The sequence below is a fragment of the Papaver somniferum genome, chromosome 1 (assembly GCF_003573695.1).
Source record: "Papaver somniferum cultivar HN1 chromosome 1, ASM357369v1, whole genome shotgun sequence".
In the NCBI taxonomy this organism is placed as follows: domain Eukaryota; kingdom Viridiplantae; phylum Streptophyta; class Magnoliopsida; order Ranunculales; family Papaveraceae; genus Papaver; species Papaver somniferum.
In genome coordinates, this window is record NC_039358.1 from 82,154,498 (window position 1) to 82,172,791 (window position 18,294).

At 36.0% G+C, this 18,294-nt stretch overlaps 1 protein-coding gene across 1 annotated transcript; it reads right to left on the reverse strand.

The window, feature by feature from the left end:
* Positions 1 to 14,256: 14,256 nt before the first annotated feature.
* On the reverse strand, positions 14,257 to 15,153 carry LOC113345255. Its single transcript, XM_026589068.1, has one exon. The coding sequence runs from the start codon at positions 15,151 to 15,153 to the stop codon at positions 14,257 to 14,259; it is 897 nt and encodes a 298-aa protein (XP_026444853.1).
* Positions 15,154 to 18,294: the final 3,141 nt, after the last annotated feature.

Consider the following 18,294-nt stretch of genomic DNA (forward strand, 5'->3'; position numbering starts at 1 on the left):
CACTCAAGCGATACCTCAGATGCACTAGGCTTGAGTCCCAAGTTAGGGACTTCTATTGGGGATAATTGACAATCTCTACCCCCAAACTTAGAATTTTGGGTGCCTCTACAATGACTAGTCACAATGTTCCTAATTTCTAGACCATCGGGTTCTTGAAAAAGGTCAATTGCTTTCTCTAAGTCATAATCAGGTGGTTCATCCTCAGCTTGCTTCATATCTTCTATGGTCCACTCTAAGGCTTCCTTATTTTCTTGAAGCACGGTCTCTGGACTACTTTCCTGATCACTATCCAAATCGGAGGCTATAATCACAGGGAAAGACTCGGGTGGGCCTAAAAATGTATAATTAGACTCCAACTCAGGAGGCTCTTTTAAATAAGGTATTAAGATAGACTCAGAAGCTAGTAATGGTTCGAACCTATCTTTCCATATATCAATATCTAACATAGGAACAGAATCCAACAGAGCATTTACTTGTTCAATGTTACTATCATCGTCGAAATCCAGGCTAAAATGGGATAAACAACTCTCCAATGTATTTTCCGGTACGATGTTTGGTAATGACTCCTGAACTAAGGTTCCTATCATGTTCACCTCTTCAATACATGTGCTATCTAGCTCAGAATGTAGCTTGTTTACATTAAAAATATTCAGCTCAATAGTCATATTACCAAAAGATAGATTCATAATACCATTTCGACAGTTTATGATCGCATTAGAGCTAAGAATGGGCGACCTAAAATCACAGGTATTTGGTTCTCTGGGTCGGGGACAGGTTGGGTATCTAGGACCACGAAATCCACTGGATAAATAAACTTGTCGACCTCAATAAGAACATCCTCGATCACACCACGAGGGATTTTAACGGACCTATCAGCTAACTGGAGTGTTATCTGGGTAGGTTTCATCTCACCAAGTCCTAGCTTAAGGTACACATGGTATGGCAGTAAGTTCACACTGGCTCCTAAGTCAAGCAACGCTTTCTCAACACGGTACTTACCTATTGTACAAGAAATGGTAGGGGACCCTGGGTCTTTATACTTAGGAGTAGTGGTATTCTGAATAATAGAACTCACATGACTAGCTATGAAGGCTTTCTTCTGGACACTGAGCTTACGCTTTCGCGTACACAAGTCCTTAAGGAACTTGGCATAAGAGGGAATCTGCCTAATTGCATCTAATAATGGAAGGTTGATATTAACCTGCTTAAAAACCTCCAATATATCATTAAAGTTGGACTCCCTCTTAGTCGGAACTAGCAGCTGGGGAAACGGGGCTCTGGGAACAAAGTGAGGCTCAACAGGACCCTCATTGGTCTCTTTGGAGACTCTATCAGTCTCCTCATTTTCTGGCTCAGCAGGGTGAACTACAGCATGTTCACTATCAGGCATGGCGACCTTGTTGTCAACTTTCTTTCCACTCTTAGGGTTGTGACAGCATTCACATGATTGTACGATTTCTCTCCTTTGGGTTAGGATCAGTATGACTAGGGAACCTTCCATCTTCTCTCTCACTTATGAACTTAGCTATTTGTCCTACTTGAAGTTCTAATTTGGCAAGACTCTGGGAATTATTCTTCAATTCTTGCCTAGTTTCTTGTTGAAAGCTCATGTGGTTCTTTGTTAGCATTTCATGGTTATTTGCTAACATAGTGAGAGTATCCTCTAAGGTAGAGATCTTTTTCTCGGAAGTGTTCTGAAACTGGGTTTGACCTGAAGAGTTCTTAAAACCAAAACCTGGGGGAGGCTGAGAATTGCTAGACTGGCCTTGACTCTGGCCCTTAGACCAAGAGAAATTAGGATGGTTTCTCCAACCAGGGTTGTAGGTTTCTGAGTATGGGTCAAACTTCTGACGGTTCTCAAACCTAGAGTTGTTATAGACAGCATGGGCTTGCTCTTCACTAACCTGACCTTCCCAAAATGAATTATCGGGCTCTATTCCACAACTAGAGACTTGAGAGGCTCTATTAGGTTCAACAAGGGCCTATTTTTAGACTGACCCATTTCTAAAGCTTCTAACCTTTCTAAAGCTTCTAACCTTCTGGACAAAGCACAAACTTAGCATCTGACGCAAAACTCGTATCTACCATATTGGTGCTACTTCTATTGACCAAGAGTCTTTTAGGGGTTCAACACAAGATTCCCACTGTTGGGATTTTTCAGCGATAGCTCCTAAGAAGGTAAAAGCATCATCAGCATTTTTACTAGTGAACTCACCAGCGCACATAGACTCAACCATGGCTTTGGTCGAATAGTCTAAACCATCATAAATAATCTGTACAAGTTTCATATTATCAAATCCATGGTGAGGACACTGAGATAGGAGATCATTGAATCGCTCTAAAAACCTATAAAGAGACTCTCCCTCTTGTTGCACACTAGCACTAATTTTCTGCCTAACAGCTGCAGTTTTATGCTTAGGGTAGAATTTCATATAGAAGGCAGCGATAAGTTCCTGCCATGTTTCTATGGATTCAGACGGTAGGTTGTTAAGCCAGGTCTTGGCTTTGTCTCTCAAGAAAAGGGAAACATCTTAAGTTTCAAGACTTCATCAGTAAGGTCCTTTATCCTAATTGTCCCACAGATTTCCTCAAAGTCCCTAATATGAAAATAAGGGTTCTCATCATCTTTTCCTAAGAATATAGGGATCATTTGAAGAATACTAGGTTTTATCTCGAAATTAGCCGTAGTGGCTGGCAATTTAATGCATGAAGCTCGGTTGGTCCTAGTTGGGAACATGTAATCTTTCAAAGTTGCCATCGCTGGCACAACAGGTACTAGGGGTACTTTCCTCAGAGACAATTCTCAAAACTGAAGTTTCCAAAAACAGGGCTCTCCAAAGAAGAGTCTTCGAGCTCCCTGCTTAAATCAGAAGAACTACTAGGTTTTTCGCTAATCAATCGACCTAGAGTATCTCTTTTCCAAGCCCTAACAAAATCGGGCATACACTAAAAAAATTCAAAAAGAAATAAAAATCCTAACAGGAAGGTTCTAGCAATCACACAGCAGGCTGACTCGACTTTACCACAGCAAACCTAAAGATTTCTAGCAAACAACAAGCATGATGGCTCCACTTAGATTGTTTCTAGACCAGCTTCTAATCCTTCGAAAGGGAATTCGTTACAATTTGAGCAAACCCCTCTGGAATCAATCCGAGTTAAAGCAAGTTGAATCGAGGCGAGGGAAGCTCAGTGGAGCTTTGATACCCAAAACCTCACCGATCCAATGCGGCGCAGTCACGCATTCAACTCGCAGAAACCGTCAAGAACTTCAGGTGTGCTTAAAAGAGTAACCAATATTTTTCGAATGATTGTCCTGTTAAGCTCGATACCCTATAGGTCTCTTTCTAGTCCAAATTTTAGGCTTAGGTTCGCTTTAGGTTTCGTTTTCCTAAGGCGGGCAAGAAGGGAGCGGTGATGAAATCCGAACCCTTATCTTATATGGTCCAGTCCTTGCCCTTTACTAGGAATTTAAAAACAGTCCATATTCAAGTCCTCAGCATATATTCACCTTAAGGAGTCCAGTAACCCGCTTGCAGGAGATTCGCGGGTGTTTAGAATTTTACCTCCCGTACCAGACGGGCGAAGAACCGCTGAAGTCGACTCGGGCCACGACTCCTATGCCGTGTGCGAACCCGAGGGGCCGAGACGATATTGTAATCGTCGTCCTTCCCTGCAAACAGTTTATATTTAAGGGTACCCTTCCGTAGGGTTTAAAAATAAAAATAAAAATGTCCCAAAATTAATGTCCAAAGTCCATAAAAAAAACAAAAGAAAAGAAAGTCTAAAAAAAAAAATTACAAAAAAAATGTCTCTCTTTTTTTTTTCTCTCTTTTATCAAAATAAAAAAATCTTCTTCTTTCGCTCCTTTAGCTTTGCTTTTCGCTCCCAAACTTTAAGTAAATCACCACAAGCTTTGGCAAAATTGTCTTCGCTCCAATCTTCAAAAATCTGCAAGGAAACAAAAAAAAACCAAAAACGTAAAGAAGAACAAAATAATAAAAAAAAAAAAAAAAAAAAATGCTAACTAAACACAGGTCCGCCGGCGCGGCGCCAAAAATTTGATGGTTTCAAATAGTGATTGTAGTAGTGGTAAAAAGGGTCTTTTCAGACTTGTGAAGAAAACAATTTTTTTAGATTTAAATTAAACACACAAATAAAAAATAGTTCAAACCTTTAGAGAAAAACACCAAGACTTGGATTCCACCATTGACCCATTATTTGATAAATTCTAATAATTAATATTCATGCAATTTTTCTTTTAGAGTGATTCTAATATTATGCCTTTTGTAGATTTTTGAAGTAATAAATGTAAACACCAAGCATGAAACATCAAGAGTCTTAAACTAAGCATGCTCCATCAAAATGAATCACAATTATTCAATAAAAATCAATTTTTCAATTAAAATTCCATGCAAATAATCATGTAATAATATTGCAAATAAATAATAAAGTTAGAATTATACCATAAATAAGGACCAATGGCTTCCTCCGTCGCCTTGGCTAATGGGTTTAGCTCCTCATCCCAAAACACACTCACAAGATAAATTCATGGCTAAAATAGGTGTTTTATTGATGAATATAAGATGAAAGGAATTTGCAACGCTGTAGTGGTGTTACAACACACACATAAAGGCCACTGTTACAAAAGAGTATGGTAATTTAAGACTGCTGTAAACGATAACTATCTACTGCTGTGAAACAACGACAGTGGTATGAAAATAAGTCTGCTGAAGAACGACTGACTCTCTGCGAGTCTGTTCTTCGTGTTCTTCAGAAGCTTTAATGGCAGCAGCAGCAGCGTTGTCTCCTCTATAATTGCTTCTCCTAGGCTCTCATCGACTCTAAACTCTCTCCTAAAGGTTTCTAACCTTTCTTTATGTAAACCAACACTTATATAGCCTTCAGTTCATTCCCTAGAAACTCGATCAAATTCGAGAATAAATCTCTTATTCTTCACGTGCAGTTTGAACAATAATTCCATCTGTCGATCTTTGTATGCGTCTGTGAGCTATTCTATTGCTCCCAAAATATTCTCTGACTTGAACTCAACTGTTTTGAAGTATATCCCACGCAAGAATCTCTCCCAAATCTTTCAAACCAATTCAAAACCCTAAACAGGGACCGTGTGCACTGTCTTGACTTTGTGTGGATTTTGTGACTTATCCAGCCCAATTAGATGGGTCTAATCGCTTCTAACAGGTCCCTTATGTCTTGTAGAGTCCGTGGGTACCAAATTTGCTCATTGAATCGCCTGCTAGGTCGCTCAAATCCTTGATCCAAAACTGTTGACGCTGCTGCCTTTTTTCCCGCCAAAATTTTCTTTTGAATTTGAGAAGTTGACCTCCCCTTATCTGTGGCTGGTCTCCCTTTAGCAGATGCCTGGAAATGGGTCACCTCTTAGTAATTAGGTTACCCCTTATCCAAAATCAAGGGTCCGTATAGCAAGTGTCCTCTGGGGCATTTTCCGCATTTTTTTTCGGGGTTCCTCCGGGGTATTTCTGGGATACTTCCGGTACACTTCTGAGGCGCTTCCGGTACGTTATCAACGGAGGTCCAAATGCCACATTTTTAGCCAAATTCGCCGCAAGAGATTATTTTCCAAAAACACCTACAAATACATAAAATAACCAAATAAGTACAATATCGAGTACTAACAATATATACAAATGAGCTATATTAGACACATAAATGCGTCTATCATCCCTTCCTTCAACAATTCCTCGACACCTTTCACATCACCTTGACAAGCCAAAAACAACCATTTTATCGTCGAGTTAAGATTTTCAGGAACAATGAGTTCATCAACAATAACATTTACAACAAACCACTTTTTATTGTATAAAAATTCATTTTTTTTACCTACAAAAACCCAATTTAAATTCAATTCATTTTTCAAACTAAAAATTAATAAGAAACTGATTACATTTCATATATTAGGCCAATTTCCAGCACCACCAGGTATCATTGGAGATGTTAATCTCCGCAATTCACTTATATTGACTAGTATCCTTGAATTATAATTATAAGGACGGTCTATTCTCAATTTCCCCCAAATTATTTCAACATCAAACCTTCAATTCATCAATTTATACTCATAGATTTTGCAATTAAAAAGAAAAAAAAATAAACAAAAACTCACAATTCAACATTAAAATTTTCTTAAAATAGAACTAAATTTCGATAAACAAAGATCTAATAAAACCCAAAATTACCTGAATAGTTTCATCATCACCAAACTGATCAACGAATCCCCACTAATATCCACCTCACTTTCATCATCATCTTCACCATCATCATCATCATCATCATCATCAAATTCACCATTATTAATCAAACCTAAAGCTCTCTGACCATTTCAAAAAAAAAACCTAATTCCGAATTTTGTTTTTATAATCAACGGGATAATTGAAGTTCTTCTGTGTATATCCGCGAATATTGGTGTTGCTTTCAGAGTAGAAAGATGAGGTGCTTCCAGTGATGATGGTGGGGAAGGAAGAGATGGAGGTGTTGTTGATGTCAGATTTGGTTTGGTTGCGGCGGAGATGATGCTGGTGGCGATCTGAAATCGTAGTAGGAAAAAAAGAAACAGAAGTGTTGGCAAGGGAGGACAGGCAGAGGTGATCGTGGCAGATCTGGAAGTGACAGTGGCTTAGTGGTGGTGCTGCGATCGGAGGAGTTTCTGGTGGTGGTAGGGGGAAGAAAAAAGAAATGAAACTATTAAACGAGAGGAGAAGAAGGATCGATAAGGATATATACGCTAAAGGGTAGGATTGAGATTATAAAAATTAATAAAAACTAAATTTAAATATTTTAATTTGAAATGGAGTTTTTATGTCAATTTTAAATGATATGGTTTTTATGTGTCCCAAATAATATGGCTAGTATTTTTACAGCTCAACTAGGATCACCTTGGTTTTTTATAGCTTATTATGTATCTCATATCGTGTGTGTCGTATTCACATGTCTGTAAAGGTGATCGATCATATGCTTCTCATCACCTTGTGATTATTATTAGGAACTCAAATCACGTTTGGTGTTTAATTACGATGCAGTTTGGTTTGGGTGTGGGATGGTGGTCTTGCGATCTTTTTAGACCCTACAAAGATCTATTGGAATTGTGATCATTACACATCTAGTTCTTCATCCACGCCATACATGGATATATACACGGTAATCAACTTCGGATGTGGGTCTGCTAGGTGTAGGCGGAGCTCAACCCACCTTGTAGATGAATTGGGACCTGCTGGTCTGGCAAAATCATTTTTCTACACTGAAAAAGACGAATCACAGTCTTCTTCGACGCTGTCAATATATAGGCCGGTAGACTAGCTAGGGCTGCGTTATTAGTCTAGACTCTAGGGGCCTAGTGCTGCGTTAGTGGTTGACTGGGGTTTTAATTCATTTATGCACAAATGAAGTTTACTATTTTACCCTACACACAATTAGTAATTACCGAATATTCCCTCCTACATAAAATTATTGAATGCACATTTATTTTGAGGTATACCGATGAAAATAGAAAATAGAAAGTTACATCCTTCAAACAGGCGTGCCAGCTCATTATGATTCACCAATTCGGTAAGAAGCGATTCATGATATCCATCAATTGGCTTTTGTCTGTTGCAGACTTTTTTTTTTTCTTGTGATATTACATAACTTCTGGCTAACAAACTAATCATCCCTTACAAGCTTAGTCCTCTAAAATGTTGGACCAAAAATCAAAAGGGGACTTGTTAGCTCGGGTTATGTTTGCTTTTACATGAGCTACATTATTAAAAGAAGATGCCTTATTTCTCGTACAATCTCTTGATTCATCCAATGTACAAAAGGAGTGGCATCATTGATAGAGTTAACTCCGTTTTGACTATCAGCTTCAAAGATTAAGTTGTCAATCTTCAAATCCTTAGCCTACAATATAGATTCTTTCATGGCCAAGCATTCTGCTTTTTCGGCATCTAGTCCTCCATAAAAATGTCGGCCCCTGATGCCCCAACAGAAACCTGTAGAATCTCGAATAATTAGATGAACACAAAAAAAAATAATTGTGAAATCGTCAAAGGAAGCATCGATGTTGATTTTCAGTTGATTATTATCTGGTGGAAACCAGATTTTGATGTTACTAATTATACTATCAGTAATCTGATGTTGGGTATCAGAGGAACATTGATTCACCAAGATTTGTATGTTCTTAATAGTTTTATCCTGAAAAACTTGTTTGCATCTGAGTTCTTCTAGAGGAACCATGTGGTATCACTGTAAGAATCCTTAAGTTCCTAGATTCTGCAACATTAGAGAACCACCTGAGAATCCAAGATACCACATCAGTATGTTGAGACTGAATGTTGAAGACATTCACATTCATTTCTAGCCAGATGAATCTAGAATAGTCAGAATCAATAATGAGATGCTGAAGAGTTTCATCTTCTTTGTGGCATTAAGGACAAACTTTATATATGTCTTGTTTGTAGTGACTTAGCTTTTCTCTAGTGGGAACAATCTTTTTTAGATATTTCTAAATAAAGAGCTTAAACTTACGATTGGATTTTATCTTCCAAAGTTTTTTCCAAATGATAATAAGGATTATTTGATTATGTATATTTTGTAAATAAGAATTAGAGGTGGTCAATGCTTTGTAAGCAGATTTACCTGAAAACTCTCCGGCTCTATTGGGTTCCTAGATAATTTTATCCTCTTCATATTAAACTAAATGCATTTTTAGGATTAGATCAACTATGTATTTTGGAAACAAGGCTCGGATAAGAGGAGCATTCCATCTCCTAGGATTTTGAAGCATAAGTTCAGACACATAAATTATTCTAGTTGGTTTGAATTGTTTGGATATCTTATTTGAATTCACGATTCAAATAACCATGACCGGATGACCAGAGGTGCATATGTAAGGTGATCCAACAATGCCAAAATTTATTGGCTGAATCTGATATTTGATCTTAAATTTATTCAATGACCCTATGTTTGATGCAGAGGTTTAGAACTCAAACGAGTTCTCCGAGGAGTATATTCAAATAGGCTCTAAAACGAAACACATAAAGACAACAATAATTTTTGTACGGAAACAAAGACATTAACTATTATATCAAGATTATCATCAAGTTTTTTTACTACTACAACTGCTAATAAATCTCCCAAGCCGATTCAGATCAATTTGTTCCGTTTCAAACCACTAAATTAAGACCAATTCAGATAGCTCTCCAGAGAGTATATCCAGATAGGTTCTAAAATGAAACATATAAAGACAAAAGCAATTCTTTGTTCAGAAACAAAGACATTAACTACTAGATCAAGATTATCATCAAGTTATTTTACTACTACAACTGTTAACAAATCTCTCAAGCCGATTCAGATCGATTTGTTCCGTTTCAGACCATTAAAGACAAATTCAGATAGCCAACGCTAATTTGGACACAATTATCTTTACTTTAGATATTGTTACAGCTACTGTTACTTAAGACATTGTTACCTTAATTGCATTTTACTTTCAAAATCTCAGTTCATGTTGTAGAAACTGCGCGGACCGAGGGTGCGAAGTTGGGGTATCAACACATGTTATTTTACATGCTCTTGCAAACACTGTGTTGAATCTGATCCAATCACTACTTTGTACAGTGATACATATTGATTTTGCTTCAAAATCAGTTTGGCCCCTTGATGACGTTTGATCATGTCTCTTAGAATGTATTCTGAAAATAGTTTTAATGACTGTAGGCGTTGAATTGTTAGTTAAGAAAACAAAATAACCTGTTAGAATGTATGATGATTTTGAAAAACTTATATAAGGGATCTGACTTCCAAAATAGACATTATAAATGTATTAGTTGAGGTTCATCTCTCTTTAATGATTTTTTTTTGGTTGAATGATACTTATGGGAATCAAATAGTTCCTCACAATTTAAATTTCCATAATGATTTAAAATTTCACATAATTTCAGAATATGCTGCCGTCATTTAACATTTGATAAGTAATTCGCAGTATGTCACTATTTAAAAGATCTCGTGATATGGAAATTATTCATAAGCTCGAATCTTTACAATGTGATTGAAAATCTTCGTTGTGACCTTAACCAATATTTTTTTATTTACCTGTCTTAGGGCGCAATGTATCTAAGGTTACCATGTAATTAGTTTTTCTTGTGTGATTGCCTTACGCAATAGTTTGATTCACGGTTTCATTTTTATTATGTGACCGTATACCGATACTTTTGATAATTGAGATCTTAGAGTTTAAAGTTTTCATTTTCCCCTAGAATATCAGGATTGTGAAAATTTTAGTAGGATTATATATCATGTTGTGAGTGATACAAATAACTAATTTAAATTCAATAAAAGTTAGAGGCATTTAGAGATTGACCTTTTTATCTGAAAAGATAATTCACAATTCCTCTTATTCCGTCCATCACTTTTATAAATTTTTCTACCAGAACGTGAAAGTGTGAGTTATACACTCTCACAAGTTTATGAAAGGATGTAAACATACGTATAGTACGTTGCCCTAACTTGAACTCAATGTTTCAGTTAATTTTATGTGACATAAGAGTTTTACTTAAAATTTATTCACATTGAACTCTAGTGATTTAGTCAAATTGTTAACATTTTTTCTAGACTCATTTATTTAATGTATAGTTTCGTACATAATCATTTTTTTTTTTTGAACAATCAACATATTTCAATTCATTCAAATCAAAATAGTTATTACATGTTCGCTTACAAAAATAATAAAAACATCAAAATAAAAGATAATCAAGACCCTAATACAAATAAAGACATCAATTACAAGTAGACTGCGAAGAGAAAGAGCAATAAACTGCAAAGATATCCAATTTCTTCTTATGTATAAGGGAGAGATGATGGTATATCCGGAAATGGTTTCCGAACATTTAATCAGATTGTAGTCTTCTTCGATAAGAGATGCTCCTAAACCAAAGGAGTAATTTTCCCATGAATTTTTCGATCCACACAAACACAGATGCTGATTGAAAGCGATGTGGTGATGAACCGTCGATGTTTTTGATTCAAGATAAGCAAGCCATGAACCAGCAATTAAAATATGAAGAACTCGCCCCACAACGAGGAAGAAAAATCGCTCCAAAACGGCGAAAAAATATGTCAAAAGACACCAGAAACGATGTAAAAACATCTTATTCATTACCTAATACCAAAAATTTTGAAAGAAAAAAAAATTCTTGCTTAGATCTGATCCAAAAGGACCAAATTTGAGCAAGGTAGCTCAAAGGCTTCTTTGTTTTTCTTCTGAGAAAGGGAGGAGATAGAGAGAAGAGGGAAAAAATCTTCACGTTCGTAGCTTTCGTACATAATCACGTTAAGCAGAATAATATCGTCATGCATAAATTAGTAATTTGGTTTTAGGTGGTTTTATATTCTTTTTTTAAAGTGTTTTGATCACTTTTTATCTAAAATTTTGTGATACAACAAATAAAAATCTAAAATAATTATAAAAGAAAAAAATAAAATAAGTGAAAAACAAAATCAATTAAAAATGACGAACCAACCGCTTAAGGTTTAGGGGAAAGCACTCCTTCATATTAGAATTGTTCGAGCTCGTGGGAGTGTGCCTTTCTCTATTCTCTCATTCAAACACAAAAATGCAAGGAAAACATAAAAAGTAGGAATTTCCATTTTATTGGATCGAATCATTGGGATAACTTTAATAGCCTGTGTGGATGATAATCTAGAAATTCCTTTTCAATTTTTGGAAGCAAAAAATATCGAAAATTAATTTGTTAATAAATTTTTTAAATGATTTCTAGAATCAAAATTTTTACTACGTATGAAAAAGCAGAAACTATTCTGATAACCAACCAAGCTACTCGTTTCTACCTACTAGGGTCAGATTCAAAATACCCCTAAGAAATAACTCAGCAAACATGTTCAAGTTGGTTCATGATTGTTGATCAAGTTAGTCCAAGATCAAGTTACCATGGGGTCCTGGACAGCACTCCCCTCTAAATTCTAATGGTCCGAGTTTATCCGAAAACTGCAACCACATATCATTGCTCTGCAAAAACTCATTTGTTGAACTTTTCTGATCCCAACTTTTAATGGTGTGTTTAATCTCGAAACTTCATTGTTACTGACTTATCTTCTTCTTCTTCTCTTCAAATGTGCACAACTTGCTATAGAAACCCTACTAACTGGAAGACACCACATATCTTAGTTTTTAAAATCAGTAGTTGTGCTAGCGGCAAAAGATAACGCGGATCTAATTATTTATTTTTTATTTGGGGACCATCTAATAATATTCAAATTAAATATGATGATGCAAGTTGGATTAAAATGTTGAAATTCGTCATTGAATATTTTGTTATCATGATTATCTAGTAAGCTGTATCTTTCTTAATCATCAATTCGAGCATAAATGATTGTTGTTGCCATCAGCGGCAATGGACCCCTATGCATATCCGTATCTCAATGGGTGATAACTTGTGGGCACATCGGACGTCCGGGTTAAACATATATGATGAGGTGAAATGTAGATGTCAAGTGACAAAGATATTACCTGTAACGCACGCGTATAAACTTTCTAAATTGCTTTCGTGTGGGTAATCTTTTTAAATGTGAATTTCTAGCCTCAGGGAATGAGAAAGTTAGGCACCAGTAGGGCTGTCAATGGATAAAAATCCGTCGGATATTAGCAATACCGATAAGGTTAAGGTTTAGGGTTATCGGATATCCGGTATCCGATAGTATCCGTCGGAATTCAAAAATTCAATATCGATAAGGTTAAGCTATCGGATATCGGATATTATTCCGTTAATTTCTGTTATCTACTCATGATACAAAAAACTGCCAATAATTTCCGTTAATATTCAATAATTTCCGATAATTTCCGTTAATATTCGATAATTTCCGATATTTACTTAGGAGAGACGTAATCAAATGGCTAAAGAGTAAACCTAAAGGGTATTAGGTATCGAAAATTTCCAAAATTTTTATGATATAGTTATACACTAACGATATCGGATATTAACCTAACGAAAACTCCCTTAACCGGTACCGTTATGTTAATAAACGGATATCTGTTACGTTAAGGTTATCGGATATCGGATAGCCGTTATGTCGGATATTAACCTAACGGAATCCGGATGTTCGGAAACGGATACCGGATATCGAATATCCATTGACAGCCCTAGGCACCAGACCAACTTTACTAGCCCAAATTCGTATGTATAATCCATTAATCACTGAGCTGCTCTATTAGCTCTAGTTTTCTAGCCAGTTTCAAAGTTCACCTTTCTTTAGAATTCATCTCATTGTGAAGGAATTTCTACTGAAACATTTAGTCCTGCATCATTGGAATAAAAGAAATGAAGATCGTCATGGTTATGGGCATATGACCATTAGGTATATATATATATGACAAAACCATGCATAATTACATAGAACCTACGCGTAAGTTGAATTATAAATTAATATCTAAATTTGTTGGTAACTCCGGAGCTTAAAGTCGTATACAATCTCATCTTTAGAATAAAACCACTTGGTTATCATATCAATAATTTGGATCAAATGTGTCCGGAGATAGTCAAATATGTCGACTGTGATACCACAACGATAACTGAGGGTAGAACGTGGTAAGGCAAGTGGTTGCCAACCAGCTCCTAAAGGTTATCTACGTAAATTTTCACAAAACCTCCTAAACATATCCTTTTATTCATTATTTACCTTCACACAATGGATTTGTATTTTTGCCCCCTCTTACTTTCCATCCTATCAAGCTATGCTTGTTAGCTTTGTCTGGTAAAAAGGAAAGAGGCATGATCGGTTCTAGTTGCATAACTGAATCAGATGTGTTCTTGCTTTTGCTATATGCGGTGAATTTAAGTTTATCTTACTGCCCCACGTTGTTAATGCGTGAGATACTTGCATGGAACTTCTTTATTTGTCATGGACTTCTCAGGTAGATCTTTTTCTTTTTATTTTGTTTGATCGGCTTCTCAGAATCTCAGGTAGATTGTAATTAACAAATTAAAGGCAAGTATCAAGTGAATAGATCTGGGGAAACCTCCTGGTTTGATTGTGAAAAAATAAATTTACATTCAAATGATATCCTATACACTCTGGTTTATACTGTATTAACCTCCTGTTCTACACATCTCATCAGTATGCCCACAAATGCAGATGCCAAACCCCTTTTTTTTTTCGAATGCTAAAATGTGGATGCAAATAAAGGAACAGAGATTAAAATACATATTGTTTCAAAAGCACAAAAATACAAAGATTTTATTGAGTAAAGATGTTAAGTAAGGAGACTCTAGTTTGAATTAGTCGCCTTGAAATGCACTCCAATCCAACCTCAACACCTTCAATGCCGTCTTCCAGTTCCTCCAATCTTTTCTGGACTAGTTGCACGTTCTTTGCCTCATCGGCTTTGCTTGAAACACGTCGGAAGAGAGACCGAAGAGCAATATCTGCGCACTCTACCACATCAGGTTCGTCGTCAGACTTTGCTGGTCCCTTTTGAACGAGTTTTGATACCAATCCCCACTTGGTGTTCTTTTGCTCAGAAACGAAAGCCATGACGGAGTATTGAAATACCGAAACAGTGGATGCCCTTACTTCTCTTAGATTCTTAACGACCATCTCAAGATGATTATTGTGGTTGTCTTGAACCAAGAGAGGAGCAGACACTAATTTCTTGTCCAGTTTTTTCAAATCTTCGACGCACTTATTGAGACACTTGTTCATTTTCTTCTTGCAAGATACATAAGCCTCAACCTTCTCTTCTTTGCATGACTCCTCGGCTCTTCTTCGAAGAACTGATCTAAGCTCTCCTGCATTTTCTTTCATCTGAGTCATGATATCTCTTGCAGTACCACAGACGTCTATTAATCTAACGAAACCATCCAAAACATCTTCTACCCATTTCTCATTCTGATGGCGGACGAGACCTTGTTGAGTCAGGGGCAACCGAATAAGATCCTCAACACACTTGTACAAATCACCAAGACTTGACAAACCAATACAAGCATTTTCCACTTTAGAACTGATTGCAGATGATTCCCAAGCTTTTAGCTTTCTCAACGCCTCATCGATTCTTGAAATGTTGGGATTGGTTTTGGATGGTAAACTAACCGAGCGAACATGGTGAGGACTTTCATCTAAATTAGAGTCCGACATGTTCGATCGATAGCTAAGGAAACTTGTTTTTTTTTTTTTCTTTCTTGGTTAGGTTTAAGAAAGGATTCAAATGTTGTTCTGTAAGTTCTTAGACTTGAATCTCTCTAGTGGTTATATATACATAAGATTTGAAGAGGAGACAAAAACAGGTAAGCTTGTCTGCTAATGGTGTATTATGGCCATGAGCATGTGATAACAGCGTGGATATCTCATTGTCATTAACTCATTATGTTATGTTGTAATATCTTTCTTGACAACCACCCAATATAAATCAGTTATTAGCATGTTAACCATTAATACTCATTGGGTTGTTATCGATTAACATTATTTATCATTTTTAAAAATCAAGAAATGAAACAAGGTTTTATTGGTGGTGGGACAAAAAATAATTCGCTATCTTAAATTGTCGACCCAACAAACCACCGGCCTTGTCATCCAGCTTGATATACCCCAAAGTCTTTTATTTGATGGGTAAGACTCATGTTGAATGAAGAAGAACCCTTGTGTCGTGCTATCATCGATGAATTTTCCATCCAAAAAGAAATGAATTTTTGCATTTTCCTTTTATAGATTTTAAACCGTCCCATTTTTTGAAACTCCTCTCCCTCCATCCCTGTCTCAACGGCATTGACCTCATGAAGATTAATAAACAAAAGAAGAATATGCCATTTGTGATATGATTTCGTCGAGATTTTTCTCGGTTTTCCTTCCCTTCACATGGTGGTACCACTGTTAGTTAAACATCCCGGCTCACATGGCGGTACAGCCCATTTTGTCATGATTTAAGCTACATTTGCCTCTGAGTTTACCCTATAATATTCATTAACAACCCTTCATTATCTCTAAACTCTCATGTAATATCTGACATGTGGGTACAAATATTGATTAACATATTAGTGTAGTTAACCATAAACCATATATTGGTTCCTTAGATTTGTAAAACAGAACTACTTGGGGGTTTTCAACACATTAATGTGCGTTAGCAACCCTTCATTATCTCTAAACTCTTTTGTAATAAGGGTTTGTCAACTCCTACTCAGCTTCAAATGTGGATCAGAATATGTCCCTGACGCAACATCCCAAAAGACAAAATTTGTTACAGACTGGCAAGGAAACCAATAGCAATTAGTCAATAATATGTAACCTAATAAAAAAAGTTGGGCAAACCATCCATTCCTACCGTAGACAATTTTAACAGACGGGGATGTAATTTGACAAACACAGAGTGTTGCATGTGTCAAGAAGAAGACAATACCAATGATCTACTACTAGTACATTGCCTATTTCCAACAAGAATGTGGAGCTAGCTATTTTATTGTTGGTTGTAATGTTAAACAGGTCCAGAGTGGCACTCCGTTCTCTAGTTCAACAACTTCAAGCATGGAACATGATGGAAGTATAGTCTTATAATAAGTGGAAAAATTTGGCGACTTGCCTATTCTGCAATCTGCTGGGCTATTTGGCCGGGGAAAGAAAATACTAGCAAATAATGGTTAGATAGAATAAGCTTAGATTGAGAGGGCAGCTAAGTGCGAGTATCCAAAATCAAGGCTGTGAGGTATTTTTGTGTGTGTCTAAACATCTCAAGGTACTTGAGTTTGTAGTTAATAATAATTCGAACTTGAGTTCTTTAGATCCAAAAGTATATCGTAATTGTAGATGATGTTCATTTATAACAGCCTGAACATGTGAATTTTAATTTAGTGACTTTTTTAGGAATTAAGTCTTAGTGAAAACAATTCAATTATTTTACCTGTCCCAGGATTTTATAGGGATTTAACAACAAAATGGTAATGAAAATCCAACAGAATTTGGAGAGAAAAAAGGGCACGGTGTTGTGGTGGAAATATAAAAGGCAATATAAAAGGCAGGAGAAAAGAGTAACAAAATTTATTTAGTGCAAGACCTTGGTACCATAGAACCTCCATATATTGATACTATGTATATTAGTAACCTCCACACATTAATAAAATGCATGGTCTACTTTGGACCTGTTATAAATAATAATAACCTGTACATGTTAATATTAATAAAAAGAAAATTCCAGTCATGCCTTAAGGAATCTCCATATATCAAAAATCAACAATATATTAAAGAAATATAGATCTTGTTACACGAATTTTACTATTTATATAAGTTTTTTTCCTAACATTGGATGACATTTTGATTTCTTGGAAAGAAACTAATTGGCTTTATCTTCTACTACACCTAATACTATTTATGGTTGTAGAAAACATCAAAAACTCACTGGTAGCGCAACAAGTTCCCAGATACATACATGTATTTGAGTATGGAACAATAAAATGTACGTACACCATCTAATACAACTAGAAATACATTAAACATACACTAAATTTTAAAGTATACATTCTCTATGTGCACCTCTCTATATATTAAATACCTCTATATATTAATAATTTTGTGAATGTACATGCGTATGAATATAAAGAGGTTCTATTGTATCACGTGCAACCTTAATATTACATAGTTTCATTCCTTTATATAGATGAAAAAGGAAATACCTAGCTAGCTAATAGGGTCGTATATTGGCCCGAGGCCCTACAACACTTCCCCTTATGCAGTCCGATAGTAGTGCTTCTGATATAGTTCTCCATAACTATTTTGTCTCACCGATTACCACTGCATATAAATCAATTGTGTCATTAGAGCCTTACCAGGAAAATCCAAAGGGGCAAAACCCATACTAAGGAAAAAGAGTATATCATATGAAGAAAACTTAGAACAGAGTTGGGGCATATGTTACCTGAAAACTCGGTGGTACCAAAATACACCACCAACTTTTTCTTAGGCAACCTGTATGAACAAAACCTAAATACAATTCCGAAAGTTCAACTTAACGAATCTTAATCGAGGAATAATATTCAGAGTTATATCTCTTTCTCTCACAATCAGAAAGTTGACAGAACCAAATCCGTGAACCTGATTTACGTGTGAGAGTTCTTGGACGATCTCAAAAATCAATATCTAAGAATGAATCAAGCTGTATCCAACAAACAAGGATGGATGTATCTACTTTGATTGATTTACGTATACAACCTGCAATATTTCAATTATAAAGATAAATAATATAATGCGGGAAAAAAAATAACACAAACACCAGAAATTTTGTTAACGAGGAAA